Source organism: Pan troglodytes, chromosome 21 (assembly GCF_028858775.2).
Source record: "Pan troglodytes isolate AG18354 chromosome 21, NHGRI_mPanTro3-v2.0_pri, whole genome shotgun sequence".
Lineage (NCBI taxonomy): Eukaryota > Metazoa > Chordata > Mammalia > Primates > Hominidae > Pan > Pan troglodytes.
In genome coordinates this window covers 26,340,644-26,362,429 of record NC_072419.2, presented here as the reverse complement: position 1 = coordinate 26,362,429, position 21,786 = coordinate 26,340,644, and the positions used below count along the sequence as shown (strand labels likewise).

The 21,786-nt window shown below is 42.6% G+C and overlaps 2 protein-coding genes across 5 annotated transcripts in view; one reads left to right on the top strand and one right to left on the bottom strand.

Moving 5' to 3' along the window:
• Window positions 1-21,786, bottom strand: part of RIN2 (Ras and Rab interactor 2) — a 251,239-nt gene that overhangs the window by 170,255 nt on the left and 59,198 nt on the right. For 2 of the 4 annotated variants that reach the window (XM_016937522.4, XM_024352161.3), the window contains exon 3: window positions 5,864-5,921. The exons of the other annotated variants lie outside the window; for them this stretch is intronic. Coding sequence is in view for 1 of the 2 variants with exons in the window: in XM_024352161.3 (XP_024207929.2) it covers window positions 5,864-5,921 (58 nt within the window). In the remaining variant the exon portion in view is untranslated. The remainder of the gene's footprint in view (window positions 1-5,863; window positions 5,922-21,786) is intronic. 4 annotated transcript variants of the gene reach the window in all.
• LOC129138197 (large ribosomal subunit protein uL11-like) lies at window positions 13,894-15,627 on the top strand. The gene has a single exon (XM_063803174.1). It carries the CDS (start codon window positions 15,098-15,100, stop codon window positions 15,593-15,595), a length of 498 nt encoding a protein of 165 aa, XP_063659244.1. The 5' UTR covers window positions 13,894-15,097; the 3' UTR covers window positions 15,596-15,627.

Below are 21,786 nucleotides of genomic sequence, written 5' to 3'. Positions count from 1 at the left end.
ACAGACTCTGGTTTGTGCTCCTCCCACTGCAGAAACAATCTCACCCAACAGTCCTGCTGGAATCCTGTTCCCAATCATCAGGTTGGTCCACTCATGGATGGATTTAAAATGATCCTAGAGGCCTCCCGGGCCATCCAGGCTGACAAGCTGGTGTTGTCAGGCCACTGGGTGGAGCTTTGGGGGCTGGAGAGGAGGCTCGTGTGAAGTCTCGGGGACCCCAGTGTGTGGGGAGGTGGTGGTACCCTCAGCACCAGCTCTGCACCCAGAGTTACTTCCCACACTAGAGAAATAGACGCTGGAGTGCAGGTGTGCAGAGACTTGCCAAGCTATCCAAACAGTGCCAAACCTGTCTGCAAAAGACTCATCCAGGCCATTGGTTTAGATTTCACCACAGTTGGGAGTATGATTTCCCATAGCCATGGGGGAAAGAGACCTGACTGGAAGCAGCCAGCTGCAGCCCCCAGCATGAATCCCAGTGAGAAAGGGAGTGGCTACAGCCACACACGATCCTCCCAGGGTCACACAGCATTATTCATAATAGCCAAAAAGTAGACCCAATCCAAATGTCTGTAAATTAATGAATGGACAAACAGAATAGGGTATGTCCATACAATGAAATATATATGTAGTTATAAAAAGGACTGAATTACTGATATGGGTTACAACATGGATGAACCTTGAATATGTATGAACCTTAGAGTATGTAGATCATACTTTAATTTTTAGAAAGTACAAAAAGTAACAGTCTTATTAAAATTAACACCACTCTTAAACTTGATTGGGTAAATTAATTAATTAACCAGGCCATATCTCTCTTCCTCAAGACACAAAACAAATGCAAGCTTAGTTCACAATATCCTATGCAATGTAGTATGACTGATCTTAGACTTACTTATTGCAGAATCTGTTTAAAAAGAAGTCAGAATGTAACTAGCAAAAGTTACTTCATGTTAAAAGAAGATGGAAATAGCCTTCCAATGGGAGAAGATATGTTTTTGTTTTTAAACTAAAATCTGAGGGTGATTTTTTAATTAAAAAACCCTCTGATTTTTGTGAAGTGACTGTTTTAGCCAGCTGAATAAATTACTTTCTTTTTCTTGTCCCCTCCACTCAAAATATGTTTCAGATATATTATAGTTAAGTCAATAAATAGTGAAACCAGATGAAAATACAGGCATATGTCTGTCTTATCTCTGGATTGAGAAGATCATTCTCAACATTCACTCCCACAAGAAAGGAAAGGAAAGGAGACAGGGGAGGGGAAGAAAGAAAGGAAAGAAGGATGGAGAAAGAAAGAGAGAGGGAAAGGAAGAAAGGAAAGAAAAAAGAAAGGAAAGAGAAAAAAGAAAGAAGCAAGGAGAAAAAGGTTGACAAATTTAATTATATTAAAAATAGTTATCTGTATATCAGCATATATAATAAACAATTAAAAAGCAAAGCAAAAGCTTGGCTTATCATTTGCTAAGAATTTATAAAAGATAATATACTTAACTTATAATGAATTTAAATACAGCAATAAAAACTCTAGTATCCCAATGGTGAAATTAGAAATTTTGAATAGAAAAAACACAGGATAGAAAAGATATGTGATTAATTTGAAAATGTTGAAACTTCCTAGTAACAAAAACGCAAATTAAACTGACAACAAGAGACTATTTCGCATTTGTGAAATTAGTGAAGATTAAGAAAGAGATAATGCTTCCTTGTGGATTTCTCAGAGCCTTTATTTTCCCTGGAGGTATTTTAATTTTCTTTGAATACTTCATGTGTATTGAGTTAATTCGCAAGTACATTATTTCTTTTTTGCTGCTATTACATGAACAGCTTCTGGGCTCACACTGAGCTGGGTTAAAACCCAAGCTGTGTAATTCACTCTGTGTGTGTGTGGTGGGCGGGGGGGGGGGGGGGGGGTGTGTGTGTGATGTTCAGTGTTACTTAATCTCTCTGAGGCTTAGTTTCCACACATATCTGCAAAATGGGGATCATTACAGTACCCATCTCACAGCAGTGTTGTATGGAAATTATATAGATAAAGCTTTAGGGGAGGTGTCTGCACATGATATACAATAAATGGTAGTTAATACAATGGCGCAGTGGCCAGGATGAGGCTCTTTCAATATCTTCCCATTCCTCTAAAATCAATACTTGTCACTAAGACTCTGATGCATTTTTGTTGCTTTTTATAATAATGTGATTATATACCTTGAATTTGGCAAAAATCAACAAAAATTTATTTAAGAAAATAGTTAAGTTCAGCAAGATTACAGGATGTTACCTATAAATGTAAAAATCAACAGCATTATTTAATGTTAGTAATGGAACAGAAACTCATCTTCCTCTATCATAACAGCTACAAAAATTAAATAGATGAGAATTACATAATTCAATAAACATAAGAGCCATTCAAAATTATATAACCCTAATAGGAGAAATGAAGAAAGATTTAGATAAATGGAGAGAGAGAGAGATCATGGTCTCCTAATTGGTAGATTAGAAATTCTATCCATGAAAATATTCTTTAATTTACTATCAATATTTAATGTAATTCCAATTAAAGTAGGGACATAACTGTGAGGAATTAAGTTAGATCTAATTAGTCCAATTTTTCTGAAGAAGGAGCCGGTGATCTGTAATGAGAATTACAAATCTTTTCATGCTCTAATATTTAAGTTACTAATGTGGAAATTGAGGATTAATCCTTTAATTTAGTTTTGGTGCGATGGCGTCATGAGGAACTAGTCACTTATGAATTCACTCAAATTTTAGTTAATTGAAACAAGAATTTACCTGGAAGAAATGGGGATCTCTTATGTTCCGTGTTATAATCGCTGGAGCACTCAGTGCATTAATTCTGTAACCCACTTTGCCTAGTGGTCTGCAGTCGACATGGATTGTGCAGCATCTGATGTCACCAGATGATGCCAGTCGTGGGAACAAAAGTGGCTGAGCTCAGACCACTGCTCTGTCCCTAAGTGCTTGGTGCAGAGCTCAGCTCTCCCTCTGGGATGCAGAACAGGGCGACTTATCTGGTAGCCCGGGATACCAGATGGCCTGGCCATGCCCCAAAGGAACAAAGGCAGCCAGTCCCGGTCCTAGCACAGTGCCCAGAGCTCAGAGGAATGTGTGACAGGCAAGGACCCTGGATTCCCTCATCGACTGTCATCCTTAGAGGAGCAAGATGCACTCTCTCCTTCTGGCCAGGAACCTTTCCTTCTGTAGCTTTTCTGCAATTAAACAAGTTCATGGAGAGGAGAGATTTTTCTACTCAGCCTGGTTCACTAAATGGAGTATTTGAAAAAAGCTTGAAAAAATTTAAATAATTCTGAGCATCCACTCAACTTCCCATTCATATTTGCTGTTACTTAAGCAAAGCAATGCAGGCCCGAATTTCAGGGAAGATGGCTTTTGAGATAAACTGACTTCTTTCTGTTAACTAAATATTTCCTTACCATTTGCCTTCGGGTACTGATTATTTACCTTACAGTATAGCTTTCTAAATGCTGATCTTTTAATTGCCTCATGTAAATGATGTGAAATTCGGTTTATTCCTTTTATAACTCAGTAGACTTTATTTATGTCCTTTTTTATCTGATCTCGTTTAAAGTAATATAATGATTGTTATTGAAGACTTTAAAATATTCTGCCCTCAAAACATTTTAATGAAGTTGAAGGCAAAAACATTTACACATGAGCACTTCAAACAATAAAGAAGATTTATATACATTCCACACACATGCTTATAGATACACACATTCACCACCACCACACACACACATATGTATATGTATATAAACAAAACAATGTGCTATAATTTACATAATTACTAGTGCAGACATGAAGAAAATGATAGATGCAGTGTGGGAGTTAGTCTAGGAAATCCCTCCCTTCCTTCCTCCCTTCCTTCCTTCCTTCCTCTTTCCCTTCCATCCTTTCTTCCTTCCTCCCTCTCTCTTTCTTTCTTTCTCTCTCTTTCTTTCTCTTTTTCTCTTTCTTTCTCTTTTTCTTTCTCTTTCTCTTTTTTCTCTCTCTCTTTTTCTTTCTCTCTTTCCTTCCTTTCTTTCTCTCTCTCTCTCTCTCTCTCTTTCTTTTCTTCACAGGGTCCTGCTCTGTTGCCCTGGCTGGAGCGCAGTGGCTTGCTGTTGGCTTATTGCAGCCTTGACCTCCTGGATCCTCTTGCCTCAGTCTCTCAAAGTGCTGGGATTGCAGGTGTGAGCCACTGTGCCTGGCCTAGAGTCAAGTTTTAAAGAGAATGATGAACATTATTTATTATACAACTTAGAAGATTGGGATGTCAGGTCTACATGTTACCACAAAAGATAAGAATAATACAAAAACAAAAGAAAAAACTAAAAAGACCGAAGATTATTCTATTTTCCTAGTTTGCATATTTATGAAATCTGAAGACTAAATACAGCCAACAGGGCCAGCCATGAGGTGCCTCCCTTCACACCAGTATTCTTGATTTGCTCCTCCACTTTTAAGGGGGCGGGAGGGCAGGAGGAGGAGCCTGTCAGGGAACCAGAGTGTCGCACTGGGTGGGAGGTTGCAGCTATGGGGCTGAATGCTGCTGCTTACTAGCTGTGCGATTTGGGTTAGGCCATTTGTCCTTCCTGTGCTTAGCAGGGTACCTGGCACCAAGCAAGTGCCCCATAAACATGGGCTATCCCTTCTCCCTGCTATTGTCACCCATAGGCAGCCTCCACTTTGGCAAAAATGGGTCCCAGTTGCATCTTCCCACTTAAGCAAAAAGCTGAATGAGGGGATGTGAATTTGCTCATAGGTAATCTGCTGCTCATGCCAGTGGTTTATTTCATGTTCTTTATAGGTGGAATATTTAGGGAGCTGCCTATGGGCTGATCCATTAACTAGGCTCTGACAGTCTGTACTAAGGAGATTAGCAGGAGTCACTAAATGATCCATAACCATTACACACACTAGGGGAAAACCTTGCACCCAGCACAAGGTCCCTCCACATTTCATGTGATGCTTAGTTGTGGGTTACCAGGCCACTGGGGGTCTCACTCACAGGGGATCCTTGTGCAGGCGATGTGGTGGAGGAAAGCTCTCAGGAGAAGGGGACGGGGACAAGCAGGAGGGGGCAGGGGAATGGGACCTCAGCAGGATGCCAACCTCAGCCTAAGCCTGCAGGGAGCTCTGGGGTTTGAACACAGATTTGGTCCTGCACTGGGGCGAGGGGACTGCAGTTTTGCACCCCTGTGCTAGTCAGCCACGGGCTGTGGGCTGCCTTGCATCTCACAGGGGAGAATCTCCTGGGGAGGGAGGCCAGTTAGCAGCCACCACTCCCAACACGGTGGGGCACCAGCCCAGGCTTGAAGATCTGGTGGGGCCCCAAGCGCACTGCTACACTCGCTACGCATATAGAGATACCTTCTGTTCTCTTCCTTGTGCATGTAAGACCATAAAACCAAGTAATTGAGAGCAAAATATTCTTGGCATTCTTGCTATTTTAAGAGCTCAACACGTTGTAAACAGTAACTCAGAAAAGCTGAACACCAAGGGACATTTGTACTTAACTGGCTTTTAAAAAATATAGGTTTTATGTGGACACGGGAAGGGGAACAACACATACCGGGTCCTGTTGGGGAGTGGGGGAGTGAGGGGAGGAAACACAAAGGATGAGTCAATACGTTCAGCAAACCACCATGGCACACGTATACCTATGTAACAAACCTGCATGTTCTGCACGTGCATCCTGGAACTTAAAGTTAAAAAATATATATATATATAAATTAAACCTATATCTATATATATATAGATAGATATAGGTTTTATTATGATTTTGTTTTGGCAAGGCCAGCATATCAGGAGATGACTATCATTGAAAAGATGGTTTGTTACTCACAGATCCCAAGAGGAGGGCTTGCCACGTTGTCAGGGGCCACACAGGGAAGCACCAGGGTCTGTTAGAGGCAGAAGGTGAGGGGAAAATTGTGGGCGGGAGCTTTCACTGTGGTTTCCGTGGGGAGGGACATGTAGAGCAGGGTAATCCGGCTTAGGAATGGGTGGTTTGAATAATTTCATTAGGCTCTGGAGCATAGGGGCTGCTGTGGTTTGAATGTTTGTGCCTCCTTCAAAATTCATGTTAAAACTTAATCCTCAGTGCAACAGTGTTAAGAGGTGGGGCCCTTAGGAGGGGAGAAGGCCATGAGGGACCTGCCCTTATGAATAGATTAGGGTCTTACCAAAGGGCTTCAGGAGGTGAGTTGGCCCTTTCTGTCCCTTCTGCTGCATGAGGACAGAGCATTCGTCCCCTCCAGAAGATGCAGCAACACCTGGAAGCAGAGAGCAGCCCTCACCAGACACTGAACCTGCTGGTGTCTTCTTCTTGGACTTCCTAGACTCCAGAACTGTTAAGAATAAATGCCTATTGTTTCTAAGTTACCCAGTCTGGGGCACTGAGGGACTAAGGAAGGGGCTGTCCCTGGTTGTCTGGTACCTGGCCCCGGGGTGATCAGGGCTGGTGGGTCATGGCCCGGAGGGTGGGAGCCCATGAAAGAGGTGGCTGGGGTGTGGGCTACAGAGCAGTTGGTTTGCCTTTGAAAGGCATGCTTGAGGGTGAGTCTTTTTTACTATTTCCAAAAATTAGCCCTGGGAGGGACAGTGGGGAGCAAGAGGGAGGCAGTCTAGGGAGGTGGGGAGAGCCATCCGGATGCCACACAGGTCTTGTCTCTGTAAAGGAGAGTGGGGAGGAAGGAAGGTTGGGGACAGCATCCTAGATCACCATGCTGGCTGAGAAAGGTTGGCAAGGCCATCTGGGAGTCACAGAGCCAGCGATGACTATCAGAGGCCGCCTGCGTCCTTGGGAATGTGCTTGCCTTAGTATCCCCACTGGGCTCAGCCACTGGCTTAGAAATTCAGTGATGGATTAGAGAGCACAGCAGGTGGTGCCCTCGGCCAGTCACGTCCCCTTTAGTTGCAAATCTGCAGATACATTCTCACCACCACACAGTGTACGGATGAAATGCATTGAAATAGGTGAAGCCCTTGGAACATTGCCAGGTACATGGCGAACACTGTGTAAGATCTGCTATCATTTATTATAATTATTATTATTCATTGCTAGAAACATCATCTGTATGGTAGAACCAATACATGCATTTGTTTTTGTTTGTGTTTTGCTTTGTAGCTATCTCCTATAGGAAGGAGAATCCATGTATTTTAAAAGTCTATGTCTAGGGTGATATGAACTATTACTGTTTAACTTTCCATATGTATTTATTGTATCTACTATAATAAACTTGCAGAATATAGCTCTTATATTTCTTTGTCCTCCCTGGAACACTTACTGTATATCCAAGCTCATTGTACCTGCTCAATAAATGTTTGCTAAATAAACGATGGGTTCAAATGTATCAGGGAAATTACACTGATATAATCTCAAGTACTTGACGGGCTTAACTTTATCTTTGAAATAAGTTCATAAAACAATCTCAGTCTACTCTTCCTATTCAGTCATACCTATTTATTTTCCCAATACTTTAAAAGTTTCAAACAGAGCGAAATTGAAATAATTTTTCAGTGAACACTCACATACACACCACCAAGATTTTACCACTGACATTTTACAATATTTGTTTTATCCATATTTTTCCATCTCTACCTCCCTCTACGCATCCCTCAATCCATCTTATTTTTGGTGCATTTAAAAGAAAAACTTGGATGTCTGTACTTCCCACCAAATACTTCTAACATACATATCACTAACTAGAATTCAATTTTTTCAGGTTAAAAAATGTTAATGTAAAAATTTATGTTAAGTTTTTAGATGAACGAAACTACTTCCAAGCACCAAGTACCAGACATCTCCTTGCTAAGAGCAGTTGGCAGCTTCACATTTCTAAGGTGAATTGGGTGTCCTGGGAGGGTGGAGTATCTACCCGGAGTGTGGCATGCTGGGGCATCTGTGTACTTCTAGAAGAGGCTGATGGTCATGGGTTGGGGTCTCCCAGAAGCAGACTTGGAGACAGAGTTTAGGGTACAGGAGGCTTATTAAGGAGCGCCCATGGGATCAGTGCCTGTGGAATGGGAAGGAAGCAGGAGTGGACACAGGGACATGGAGATGAGGTTCAGGATTCAGGATGAGTCAACCTTATAGGGGTGTCCCGAGGTGGGGTGAGATGGCTATGCCATTGTACCCCCACCAGCATCAGTCGCTGGATGTGGGTATCCCTGGGCATGGCATGACCCTTGCCTAGGCAGCCCCCTTCAGCCAAGGTACCCCTGCAGGGGCTGGTGGCAGCTATAGACTCCCTATGGTCAGCACTCCCAGCAGCCAGGCAACAAGTCCCTCCTGAAGGGGGATCTGGTGGCGCATCACAGTGTCCACCATGCTAATGATACTGCATTCATTTTAGCAACACATCATGTGGCAATTGTTCATGCTTTATTCCATAGCAACAGGAAATTCCGGCCCAACCTCATTGAGAGTCCTGGAAACTGAATGACTGGCCTTGAGTAGGTTGTGATAAACATTTGCTGGTATGTTATGCACTGTGGGACATGACATTGGAAAGGGCTGAGGCTTGTGGCTGACGTTCATATTATTAAGGTATCCCTCATGTGGCAGTAGGATGCTACACCTGAGAGTACAGGGGGTCTTCACCAAACTGCACAAGAATGAAGCATGAAAGAGAGGCCAGGAAAGGATTCCAAGGTCATGCCATGTAAGTAAAAGAAGATTTGAGGCCTGGCATAAAAGTTAATGAAAAGCTAGCTTGGATTTAGAGAACTTGGTAAAAAAACATGTGAAGCTAGTTAGACAAACCAGCAATCTCATGACCTCACACAGTCATCAGGATTGGCCTTGGCTAAAAAACAAATGGTTTCATAAAAATGATATTTTAAAATGCAAATTTCATCCTACTCTCCCTTCCTTTGGAAAATACGTCTTCCTGAGGTGGACTCCTATCATTTGGGTATCCCCCAAATCTTTTGATCACAATCCCTATTTTGATAGTGTCTTTCAGGATAATTTCTGTCTTTCCAACATATGATGCAAAAATAAGACAACAGAAACCTCGTTTTCTGGCCTCCTTGCTGCTGGGATATGGCTACATGATTTAGATTCTACCACGCAGATGGGCTCCCACAAGGATTTGTTGGGAACTGAGTGATGCAGGGAATGAGACAGAGTCAGGGGCATCATTCTGTGGTCAGGGGCCATGGCAGAGCTGGAGTTGCTCTGAGCAGCAGCCCCGAGGGGGTCTCCCAATTCAGCAGCTTCCTGACCCCTTCCGCAGTGGCCAGCCCCTTGGTGGACTGATTCTGGTGGGCCATTCTGGGAGTCACTTGGGAAGCCCAGCCTAAACCCCACTGCTTGATCCATCCCTTGACTTTGGGAACTCTGTTCCTCAGTACCCCTCCCTGCCTAAACCAGCTAGAGGCGATTCTCTCGTATGCATCTAAAAACCCTGACCAATACATTTCCTATAGTCACAACAGTGGATTTTTGAACTTTTTAAGCCGGCACACTTTCATCAAACACAACAGCCTATAGAAGCCCAGTATACAACGTAGATGATATACAAAATTGTTCTTCCCACCCTCCTCACTCTAGAGCTCTCTGTTGCTCCTGTGAACTCACCCCTGGGAGAAAGCATAGTTATTACAGAGGGTCCTTCATATAATGGATTCAATCCATTTTTTTTTTCTTTTTTTGGCTTCATCCCCTATCATGCCCCCAAAGTCCTACAAATTAATAAGTTAATCCAATTTGCAAGCACACCATACAACTTTGGGTTTCCATAACTGCTCATCTTCTCTTCTGTCTTCCTGGGATGTCTGTCCTGAGTAGGTCTGCCAGGAAAATGCTCATGTACTCTTCAAGAACCCAATCAATCAGAACTTCCATGAACCTCTCACCCAAAGCGTCCCATCATATAGGTGGCAATTTCAGTAGCCTCTTAGCATTCATGAGCCTACTATTTCCAGAGGTAGCTATTATTCTCTGCTGAGGATCCCAGGTAACCTGCATGTTTGCTGAGGCACAAATTTGAATCATTAGTATATTAAAGGTGGTGAAATGCCCTGGCTTTTCCTTTCCTTCCACTCACCCTATCAACCAGGGCTTCACATGAGCCAAACCAAGCCTAGCAGGAAGCCAGTTAGCAAAGGGAGCCTGAGACGATGTAGCCGGTTGGACCATCCCAATGATCATACAGAGCAGAACAAGCAAAAACGGACCTAGGATGGTGGAGGAAATGATCAGCTCTGCAGAACTTCCTAGGAGTCAGCAAGATCACAGGGAATGGGACACTCGGTTAGAATGCAACCAAGAGATGGCATATTTTATCATGTTCCATTCATAAGAAACATATTTTTTCTTTTCTTTTGGAGAGTACTAAGCTGTCTCTGTTAAGTCAAGGACAAATAAATCTATGCACCTACATAATGGTTTTCATATTAGAAGATAATGGAGATGAATGGAGAAAAGAATAAAAGTGCTACTGTGATGACACGATGCCACAGCCGCCATCAACGCAGGAAGTGAGTGATTCATTCCTGCTGCAGAAATCAGGCAGAAAGACAGGTGGCAGACTCAGCTGTCCGCGCACATTCTCATAGTGTCTCTGTGATAAAAAACCATTTCTGACACACACTTGACCTAACTTGTGGGCAGATTCAGCCCTCAGAAGGATCAGAAAGCTGTGGGTGGAGCTGCTATTCTCAACTTACTTCTGATTCACCGGGAGGAATTGATTGGGGAAGTGGGAGTGAGAGGCATTGTAAGAGGAAATTCTTATGTCATCCTTATGTTCACAAAAGCTAGGAATGGGAAACTGAGTTGTGCTGATAAATTTTGTGGTTTACAAACAGAGATTTCACAAAGTTTAAAGGTGAGTTGGAGTCTATAAAAAGTGCCCTCGTTCCCATCAAACAGAATGGGAAGTTCTTGAAAATGGGGTTCTGACGCCACAAATAAGTCAGTAGCTAAGAGGGAGAGGTATCACAAGCAGGTGCGTCCGCACCTTTGCAATGAACTCACAGCTGGGCAGCATGCAAATATGGGTAAGGGCTCTAGAGGCTTAAGTGTACCCCAAACAGTGTGCTGGATCTGTGTGAATAATGCCTAGAAGCCTACAGCCCAGAAGGGTATTTTACAAATAAAACAAAGCTAAATAAAACCATAAAATACCTTTTTAAAGGTACTCTTGGAACACAATGTGGTTGACTAGCAGCAAAAAAAAAAAAAAAAAAAAAAAAAAAAAAAGAGAAAAGCAAACCTACTAAAGTCCTTGACTATGGGAGCAATTAATTTACATCAGCTGAACACCTAAAGGCTGTAAGACAGGAAGAGGAGACCAGCATTAAAAAGCGGGACTGGATCCTGAAGTCAATTCGGCAGTCATAAGAGCGTACCTGGATCTTCTATAGGCATTTTCTTTTCCAATCTGGAGGACTCACTGCCACACTATGGTTATAAGTTAAATGCATGTGAGATTATTTGTGATCACCTTCAAGCACTCAGGAGAATTGAAGAGGGCTGGACAAAGCTGGTAGATAATGTTGGTCCTTGGCTTCAAAAACAGAGAAGGCAGTAGACTTCTCCAGCTATGAAGCTGTGGGCTCCAGGGCCATTTGAGAGATGATTGCTCTTGGAATTCTTTGCAGGATGGTGTATCTTAGCCAAAACGTGGTCATGCCCAGGGTCCAGTTTGGGTTTCCCAAGACAAGCTATGTCAGTTTAGCCATATTCCTTATGCACTTGGCAGGTCTATTAGACTAGAAAATTAGAAAAAGGCAGGGTGTGGTGGCTCACGCCTGTAATCCCAGCACTTTGGGAGGCAGAGGCGGGCAGATCACCTGAGGTCAGGAGTTGGAGACCAGTCTGGCCAACATGGCGAGACCCCATCTCTACTAAAAATACAAAAATTAGCTAGGTATGGTAGCACATGCCTGTAATCCCAGCTACTCGGGAGTCTGAGGCAGGAGAATCGCTTGAACCCAGGAGGCGGAGGTTGCAGTAAGCTTAGATTGCTCCAGTGTACTCCAGCCCGGGCAACAAGAGCGAAACTAACTCTGTCTCAAAAAAAAAAAACAAAAAAAACCCCAAAACCAAACAAATAGAAAAACCACCACCACCACCAACAACAATAACAAAAATAAAATTAGAAAAAAACTGTTGCATGGATCTGAATTTCAAATAGGGAGTTGACAAATAATGACACCTTTTTAGCAAGAAAAAAATTTGTGCCTAAGAGGATGACAAGAAAATAGTTAAATGCCTGCACACAGGAGCCACAGTTGATGGATTGCCACCAAACAGGAGTAGGCCCCAAGATTCCCTCCGTGCCTGTCCTGCACAGGATGTTTGCTAAGAAGTTAAACCAGGATAAGGATTGAACAGAGGTTAAGCTAATAGATGACTTAAAGCAGAGAGAATGACAAATCTTATAAATCAGTGTTTCCTAAACACCTGTCATTCATGTACTGCCTTCACAATACTTGCTGCAAAGTATCACACAGGATTGTGAATTTTCCTTAAATTTACTCTCTTTTCAACTTGAATCTATAGCAGAAGAAGCTAATGGATATGATGTGCTAATTACATCCTTGCTATGGCTCCATGACTATGAAAACAGGGAAGGGCCACCCCAGGGAATCACTAAGAGTGTGACTTTGAGCAGTTACTTAGTTACCCGTGCCTTAGTTTCCTCATCTGTAAAATGGGTATTGAATGAAATAGTTCATGAAAAAGCACTTCTTAGCACAATGTGCGTAATATAATAAATGATTAATAAATGCTAGCTAGTCTCATAATTATTTATTATTAGAATTTTTTAAAAATCCTGGTTTACTAAGGTCAAGATATAATGTATTCATGCAAATAGTCACTCACCTCCTTTTGCAGAGTACATTGTTTAGAAATTATAGCATACTAAATAAATGCATGCACTTTGCAAGTTAAATTATTGTTAAAAATATTAACCATAATAATGCATATATTAGCATGAGCAACAAAGACTGATTATAAATCATACTTTTATGCTATAAACTAAATTCATAAGAATTGAACAATGAAATAACATTATTACAAAATGCTAATCTGAGTTCCAGCTAAAAATCTTCAGGGCTATACCTACAATGATTGTTGTAACATGCTTTGGAAAGAGGACCAGATGAAATAATTAGGATACAAAATACAAGTCAACTGGCTGAGACAACAGGCTCACAAATGAGAGTAGCAGAAATAAATGCAAAATCCTGTGAGTGGGGTTATGGAAAACATCGCTTGAGGGTGCACTGAGGCAAGGTGCAGCCTACTAGAAACATACATGATAGCGTCTTTGGTTTGAAGCTCAGTGACAGAGTTGCCCGAATCCCTGATGAGCCTTTGGGCTTATCCAAGGCAGTATCCGTATTGGTGGAAGTCCTATTCTGTGTGTCCTCAACCTTCAGTGAGAATGAAGGGCTCAGCTTAAGTGAGCACCCATGGTGGGATTTTGCAACACTGGATTGAGGTAAGGAAAGAACCCAGGAAGTGAGAGAACAGGAACCTGGCCACAAAAGGCCTAGCTGAAGGGCCTAGAAAAGTTTAGGTTAAGAGAGGACTGGGAAGGGGAGAGGAGTAGGGCAGGAGAGCTGTCTTCTGAAAGCGAGGCTCCATCTGCCTGGCTCAAGCTAAGAAAGACCTATCTAATGATCAGAGCTGCCCACACATGGCATGGACTGCTCTGGAGGCAGAGGGCCTCAGACCGCTGGGTGACCCTAGGACATCAACCAGGTAGCAGGGCTGCCAAGAAAGGTTTAGTCCTAGATCAGATTTCCTAGAGGCAGAGCCTGAAGTAGAGATTAACTACACAAGGCATATTGGGATGCACAAGGCATATTGGGAGGGTCTTGTATGGAAGTGAGGAAGGCAGGTAGGAAAGGAGAAAGAGCAGATCAAGCCAGTGGTTGCAGGGAAAGTCTAGCCTGGTCTCATCCCCAGGGATCTCGAGAGCATGACTCACACCCCACAGTTATCCCACTGGCGGCGAGGCGGGCCATGCTGACTGTTATGCTTTGGTGCCAGTCAGTGTGTCTGAGTGTGTCCTGGGTGAGGAGGTTCTCGTGGCCTCGAGCAGGCCTTGGAGAAGAGGGCCACTGAGAGCCGTCATATTCAACTCCCACCATGGCTGGAGGAGGAGATCCGGGTGGATCAGCATCCCAACAGTGATATAAGAGGGTGGCCTTCGAATGCTCCTCTCCACATGGAAATGATCATTGGTGGGACCTAACCGAGTTTCTGTAACTAATGTCTTCAGTTCATTTTTCAAAAACTCTTCTAGACCATTTTCCTTCTCCTTGGCTCCTGTTGTGTCCCTGCCAGCCAGAACTCAGGAAAATCTCTCTTTTAGAGATTCTAAGAAGTTCCTGCAATGGTTACACAGTCCATGTCACACAGGGAGGATCCAGGTCTCAGGGGGCCTTAGATTCATTCTATTCTGGAAGCCCCCTTTAGGAGAAAGGATACGAAATTACTAATGCAAACTGCCCACAGGACTGGGAGGGATCTGGGCAAAAGAAGGGCCTTGAAGGACACGAGTGTCACTAGATACACCATAAATCTACACCTGCCTGCGTTAATTTTTGCCTTATCCACAGAATACTGTACTATTATTTAAAAACAAATACACCTAACACCTTAAATAATAATAAGGATGATGAAATCACAATTTGATGTACTAGGTACATGTATTTTGAATAATCTTAAAATAAACCCCTAAGCCCAAAAAAGATGTTCCATCTAAAATTATCTCATGTTCACTCAAGGGCACAGGTGCCTCCCGCTGATAAGGCGTGGTAGCAAACTGTGTGGGAAGCTTCCTTCTCTGCCGTAGGCTTGTTCTTACAGGAAGGAAAGGGAAAGGCCATGGGGAGGGAGCCTAGGTGAAGCTCCTGAAATAGAATCTCACTCAGGTCCAGCATGCAAATAACTTTTATACAATTAACTCAGCACATGTGCATACCAGTCCCTGGGGGGCCATAGAAGCAGGCAGAGCAGCTCTCTCGGCTTTCGGCTCGGAGGAGGCCAAGGTGCAACTTTCTTCGGTCGTCCTGAATCCAGGTTCATCCGACACCAGCCGCCTCCACCATGCTGCCGAAGTTCGACCCCAACGAGATCAAAGTCGTATACCTGAGGTGCACCGGAGGTGAAGTCGGTGCCACTTCTGCCCTGGCCCCCAAGATCGGCCCCCTGGGTCTGTCTCCAAAAAAGGTTGGTGATGACATTGCCAAGGCAATGGGTGACTGGAAGGGCCTGAGGATTACAGTGAAACTAACCATTCAGAACAGACAGGCCCAGATTGAGGTGGTGCCTTCTGCCTCTGCCATGATCATCAAAGCCCTCAAGGAACCACCAAGAGACAGAAAGAAACAGAAAAACATTAAACACAGTGGGAGTATCACTTTTGATGAGATCGTCAACATTGCTCGACAGATGCGGCACCAATCCTTAGCCAGAGAACTCTCTGGAACCACTAAAGAGATCCTGGGGACTGCCCAGTCTGTGGGCTGTAATGTTGATGGCCGCCACCCTCATGCCATCATAGATGACATCAACAGTGGTGCTGTAGAATGCCCAGCTAGTTAAGCACAAAGGAAAATATTTCAATAAAGGATCATTTGACAAAAACAGAAAAAAAAAAAAAAGCAGGCAGAGCAGATGTTACCACCATTCACTCACTTGCTCAGAGAATGCCAAACAGCCACGAAAGAGTAAGATGAGAACTTAATTCAGTCCTCAGATTCCAGGGCATGAACACTTTCACTACCTTCTGCTTCTTCAGCACGTTCACTGCCAGTTAGCTTTGACATTAAGGTGAGAAACTTCAGCAAGCAGCAATGTCTCCTTGCTATGGCTCTATGACTATTAAACCAGGGAAGGGCCATCCCAGGGAATCACTAAAGGCGTGACTTTGAGCAGTTACTTAGTTACTCTGTGCTTTAGTTTCCTCATCTGTAAAATGGGCATTGAATAAAAACAGTCCATGAAAAAGCACTTCTTAGCACAATGTGTGTAATATGACAAATGATTAATAAATGCTAGCTATTCTAGTGATTATTATTAGAAATTATTAGAAATATGTATTTTTAAAATCCTCATTTACTAAGTTGCTAGGCCAAAAAAATGTATTCATGCAAATAGTCACCTCTTTTTGCAGAGTACATTGTTCAGAAATTATAGCATACTAAATAAATGCATCCAAAGCACTTTGCAAGTTAAATTATTGTTAAAAATATTAACCATAATCATGCATATATTAGCATGAGCAACAAAAAGTGACCATAAATAATTAAAACTTTACTATGTTCATCCAAATAGATGTATTTGGTGCTTTAACATCTGAATTTGTAATTGTGTGTGGGTGTGTGTGGGTGTATTTTGCTCTCATTAGTGTAAATCAGTAAGAACCTATCCTGCCTAGAAGAATAGGTGTCATTAGCAGAGGTCTTACCAGTGCTGTAAGTAATTCTAATACCGGATGGAATGAAGACATTTGGAGGGGATCAGGGAAAGATGAGCAAGAGAACATTTAAGATGAAATCAGGATATCTGTTTAGAATCTATTCGTGGCTTTTGGAGCTCCTTACTTCCTGAGTCTCTTCATACACATAATGGGCTCTTCCATCTATTCTGTCGATCCACCCTCTGAAAATTCTTGCCGTTCTTTGGATTCATCTATACTAACTTCATTTATAAGCTCTGAGAAAACACAGGAAGGAAGCCCAATCAAAAGAAAGAGTGCTGCCACTCTCATTGTTCAGATGTAGGCAGTTCTCACCCCACTGTCTCGGTCTTGAAGAGCTGGTCAACCTGTCCCAGACCAGTCCTGCACCATTTCTAGTCTGCAGGTCTCCCAGGAAGCTCAGACCTGTGAGCCACCTAGAAACAAATACATTTGGGTCCATCTTAAAGGCTGGAACACAGATCAGAATGGACTTCATGGGTCTGAAGATTCTGGAGACAAAAATATCTTCCAAAAAGTGGGAGGAGAATGAGCCACATTTAACTCTGGTTTCACCTTTTCAGTTCTACCTTCTGCAGCCTAAGCACTGAAGATGGGTAAAACTTGGCCCACAATTCACTCAGCCATTCTTCTACTTAACAAACATGACTGAACATCTATAATGTCCCAGGCAGTCAATGTGAGATAACAGACATGTGAAAATGCAGCCCTTTGCACCCAGACACTACCAACAAGATCACTGCTAAAACAGATCTGTGACCAGTGCAATAGGAACAGAAAACGGAAAGTGCAAGTTCTTCTGAGGGAGGCCAGAAGGGTGTTGCAGAAAAAGTAGCCTCTGAGTTGAGCCTGAAAGGATGAGTAGGCAGAGGAAGGGATTCCAGGCAGAGAGAGAGAGAGAGAGCAGCGTGAGGAATGGTCCCTAGAAGTGAGAAAGGAGCAAGTGCTTTGCAGAGCAACAAATCCAATACTGTCCACTATTGCTGGAGGCTCAAGTGTCCTGTGGAAGGGGAAGTGGGGCTGGACAGGGAAGATCAGATCATCCTTAGGCCATAGAGACAAATTGAGGTTTGATCCTATGGGGAATGATGGGGCCCCACTGAATGCTTCTGAGTAGGAGAGTGACATTGTGGATGGCCAAGCAGGTAGGGGAATGATTGTACACATGTGAGATGAATGGAAAAGGGTGGGGCACATATGGGTGATCTACTTATGGGATACAGGATTTGAGTTTCTCTTAGGAAACTTGAGTGGATAGTGGTATAATTCACCAAAATAAGACGTCTAGAAAGAGAGAAGCTATGGTGGGAGAAAAATAAAATAGTTGAACTTTGGACCAGCTAAATTTGAGGAGCCTGTAGGTCTCCCAGGTGGAAATGACCAAAGGATAGTTGGATAGATGAGTATGGAGCTGAGACACACAGTCAGAGGTGGAGAAACAGAGTTAAAGCAGGCAGGATCACCAGTGGATGAAACTCTTGGTAGAAAGCCAGACAGCTCGTTTAGATCAGCAGTATCAGTGTCACCTGCAGCAATGTTCTGCAGCCAATTCACACCAGCTCGCAAGAGCCAGTTACTAAATATGCAGCATATTTAGTAATTTCACATATTTACTAAATATGTGAAACCCTTGGTAGCTTGGTGGGAGTATTTATACCGCTTGGAAGTCAGCAAATGCTGTAAATTAGGTCTGCTTGCTCCACAACCCATCCCAGAGCTGGCTACCAGCATATGGTGCAGAAGGAATTATAAATGCAAATTATCAGGCTCCAGCCCAGACCTATCGCATCAGAAACCCTGAGGGAGTTTTCACCAGCTCCCCAGGGGACTCAGATGGGAAAGTTAGAGAACCCCAGCTAACCACAGGAAGTACATGGTCCACACTGGCCCAGGAAGACCGGCCTGGCCTGGAACCTGGTGGAAACACACCTGAGGCTGGCCTGGCTCAGGGAGACCCCTGGCTTGCTCTTGGGGGACTCTAGACCACAGGACCCAGAAACAGACTGTTGACAATTGGCCAACATCTCTCCAAATCTGTGATAGAAGTAACATGCCCAGACCCCTCGCCCAACTTCTCGTATTTCCTAAATTATTATTTTTTGTCTGTGTTTTGAGGGGGTTTAAGGGAAAAAGTGACAATTTAAGAGTCTGTAGTGCATTACTTTACTTTTTGGTGATACGTTACAATGTTAAAATCTCACTGACTGAGAAAGGCTACGATGGAGTCCCTTAAAACTGGCATCTGTTCATTTGCCATTTAAAATGACCTTATTTAGAATCAGGCTTTGTTTTCTGGTTTCACCTTTCAAATAAATAATCATAACATTGGCCACTTGATCTTACCAGTCTTTATAACTGTCACAAAACAAGGTTAAAATCAACAGGATTAGCAGTAAAAACCAATGTTGATGTGAAAATGGCAACAAATCGCCTAGAATATTAGAGACACATTTTGAGTTGTCTGTTTGAGCCTTTTAAATTTAATGAGAACCATATAATGCCATTGTTTTATTTTAATACTTTATTGATTACAGTAATTTGATACTCATCAGACCAGAAATCTTGAGTTTTTATTTGCATTTGCATTTGTGTGACTTTGAGAAATTTATTAAATCTCTTTGATGACCTATACAAATTGAAAGTTTGGATTAGATGTCATCTCTGATCACTTATCACTCATAGCTATATGCTTTTGCCTTTTAAATAAAAGTACATTTTCAGCTGGGTGTGGTGGCTCATGCCTGTAATCCCAGCATTTTGGGAGGCTGAGGCAGGAGGATCATTTGAGCTCAGGGGTTTCAGACCAGTCCAGGCAACATAGTGAGACCCCATCTCTACAAAAATAAAAGAATTAGCTAGGCATGGTGGCATGCACCTGTGGTCCCAGCCACCAGGAGGGTGAGGTGGGAAGATGGCATGAACTTGGGAGGTCGAGGTTACAGTGAGCCGTGATTGTGCCACTGCACTCTAGCCTCAGTGAGACCTTATCTCATACGTATACGATTTCAATTGTTAAATATTTTGTAAATATTAAAACAACACAAAAGTGTATGAATAAAAGGGAAAGTCCCCTCTTGTTATGAACTGAATGTTTGTGAATACCTGTGTTAAAGCCCTAATCTCCACTGTGAAGTTATTTAGAGGTGGAATCTTTGGGAGGTAATTAGGTTTAGATGAGGTCATGAGGGTGGGGTGCTTGTGATGGGATTAGTGCCCTCAAAGAAGAGACACCAGAGAGCTTGCTGGTTCTTCTTCTCTCTGCTGTGTGAGAAGGTGACTATCTGCAAGCCAGGAAGTGGGCCCTCATCAGAGCCTGACCATGCTGGCACCTGGACCTTGGACTTCTCAGCCTTCAGAACAACAGGACATACATTTCTGTTGTTTAAGCCACCCAGCCTATGGTATTTTGTTACGGCAGCCTGAGCTAAGACACCTTCTAATCCTTTCCTACCTAGAAATAAATGTCATCAACCATTAAAGATCTGTCCTTCCAGACCCTATATGTATGCCCACGTGCACATGCACACACATTTTTACATGAAGGGATCATATTGCACATACTGTCCTGAGATGTACATTTTACATTTGATAATATAACATGGACATCTTTTCATGTTAACACAAATATATCCACCTCATCCCTTTCACACCTGCAAAATGCATACAGTAATACATTTAACCAACTGATGAATGTTTCGGTTACTTTTAATTTTTGCTGTTTTTGATATTTTAAACAATGTTGCAGCCTTTTTTTCAAATATCTTTTAATCCATGCCCAGTTACTTTCTTTTTCTTTTTTTTTTTTGATACGGAGTCTTGCTCTGTCGCCCAGGCTGGAGTGCTATGGAGCCATCTCGGCTTACTGCAACTTCTGCCTTCTGCGTTCAAGCGATTCTCCCGCCTCAGCCTCCCAAGTAGCTGGTATTACAGGCATGCGCCACCATGCCTGACTAATTTTTGTATTTTTAGTAAAGACAGGGTTTCACCATGTTGGTCAGACTGGTCTCAAACTCCTGACCTCGTGATCCACCCGCCTTGGCTTCCCAAAGTGCTGGGCATGCCCAGCTATTTTCTTAAATTAAGTTCTATAAAGTGAATTACTAGGGCAAGGCATGTGCAGTTTTTAAGAACTTGTGATGCAAGGATGCCCATGACTTCACACTCTTGCCAACCATGAACATTAACAATTGTTTATATTTTTGCTCATTTGAAAAGTACAATATAATACAGTCGTGCCTTGCACAATGACATTTCAGTTAATAATGGACTGTATATACAATGGTGGTCCTATAAGATTATAATGGAGCTGCACTATACAGGTGTACTATTTTAAAAAAATCTTTTATACCATATTTTTACTGTACATTTTCTATGTTAGATATGTTTAGTACTTATTTTAATGTTACAATTGCCTAATGGTATTCAGTACAGTAACATGCTGTACAGGTTCGTAGCTCAGAAGCAAGAGACTATACCATATAGCCTACCTGTGTAGTGGGCTCTACCATTTTTGTGTAAGTGCACTCTACAACATTTGCACAATTCCAAAATTGCCAAATGATGTATTTCTCAGAATGTACCCCCATCGTTAAGGGATGCATGACTATACTTCACTGTTATTTTAATTCACATTTTTTGATATTGAATGATGAATGATGATGAGTATATTTAATGTTTCTTGGGGAGGCGATATTCAATAGTGATGGAGTGCTCAGGCTCTAGAGCTGAACTGAGAGCTTTTGAATCTTGGCTTTGCCCCATTGTCAGTGGTGAACCCTAGACAAGTTATTGAACCTCAGTGGGCATCAGTGTCTTTCTTTTTGATTCATTGATTTTATTTTAAAAAATTCTTATGACTTTTTCAGTTTTTAGTTTCATCAAAATTATACAAAAAGTCAAATAGATCCATAAAGATTATTCACATAAAAAGCATTTCTCCCCACTTCCCTCTCCTTAGAGTCAACCACTTTCAATCTTTTTAGCTAATTGTGTTGGTGCTATAATCTAAATGTTTGTGCCCCCCGCCCCCAAATTTATACATGAAACCGAATCCCCATTGCAATAGTATTAAGAGGTAGGGCCTTTAGGAGGTGATTAGGTCTTGAGTGAAGCTCTCATGAATGGGATTACTGCCCTTATAAAAGAGGCCTGAGTGAGCTTGTTTGCCGCGTCTGCCAAGTGAGGACACAGCTAGAAGGCTTCATCTTTGAAGGAAAGGGTGAGCCTTCCCCAGGGACTGAGTCAGCTAGCACCTTGAACTCAGGATTTCCGGGCTCCGGAACTGTGAGCAGTACATTTCTATTGTTTATAAATT

Coding starts and splice junctions, on each gene's coding strand:
- LOC129138197 (XM_063803174.1), top strand. CDS start 15,098: ATGCTGCCGAAGTTCGACCCCAACGAGATCAAAGTCGTATACCTGAGG.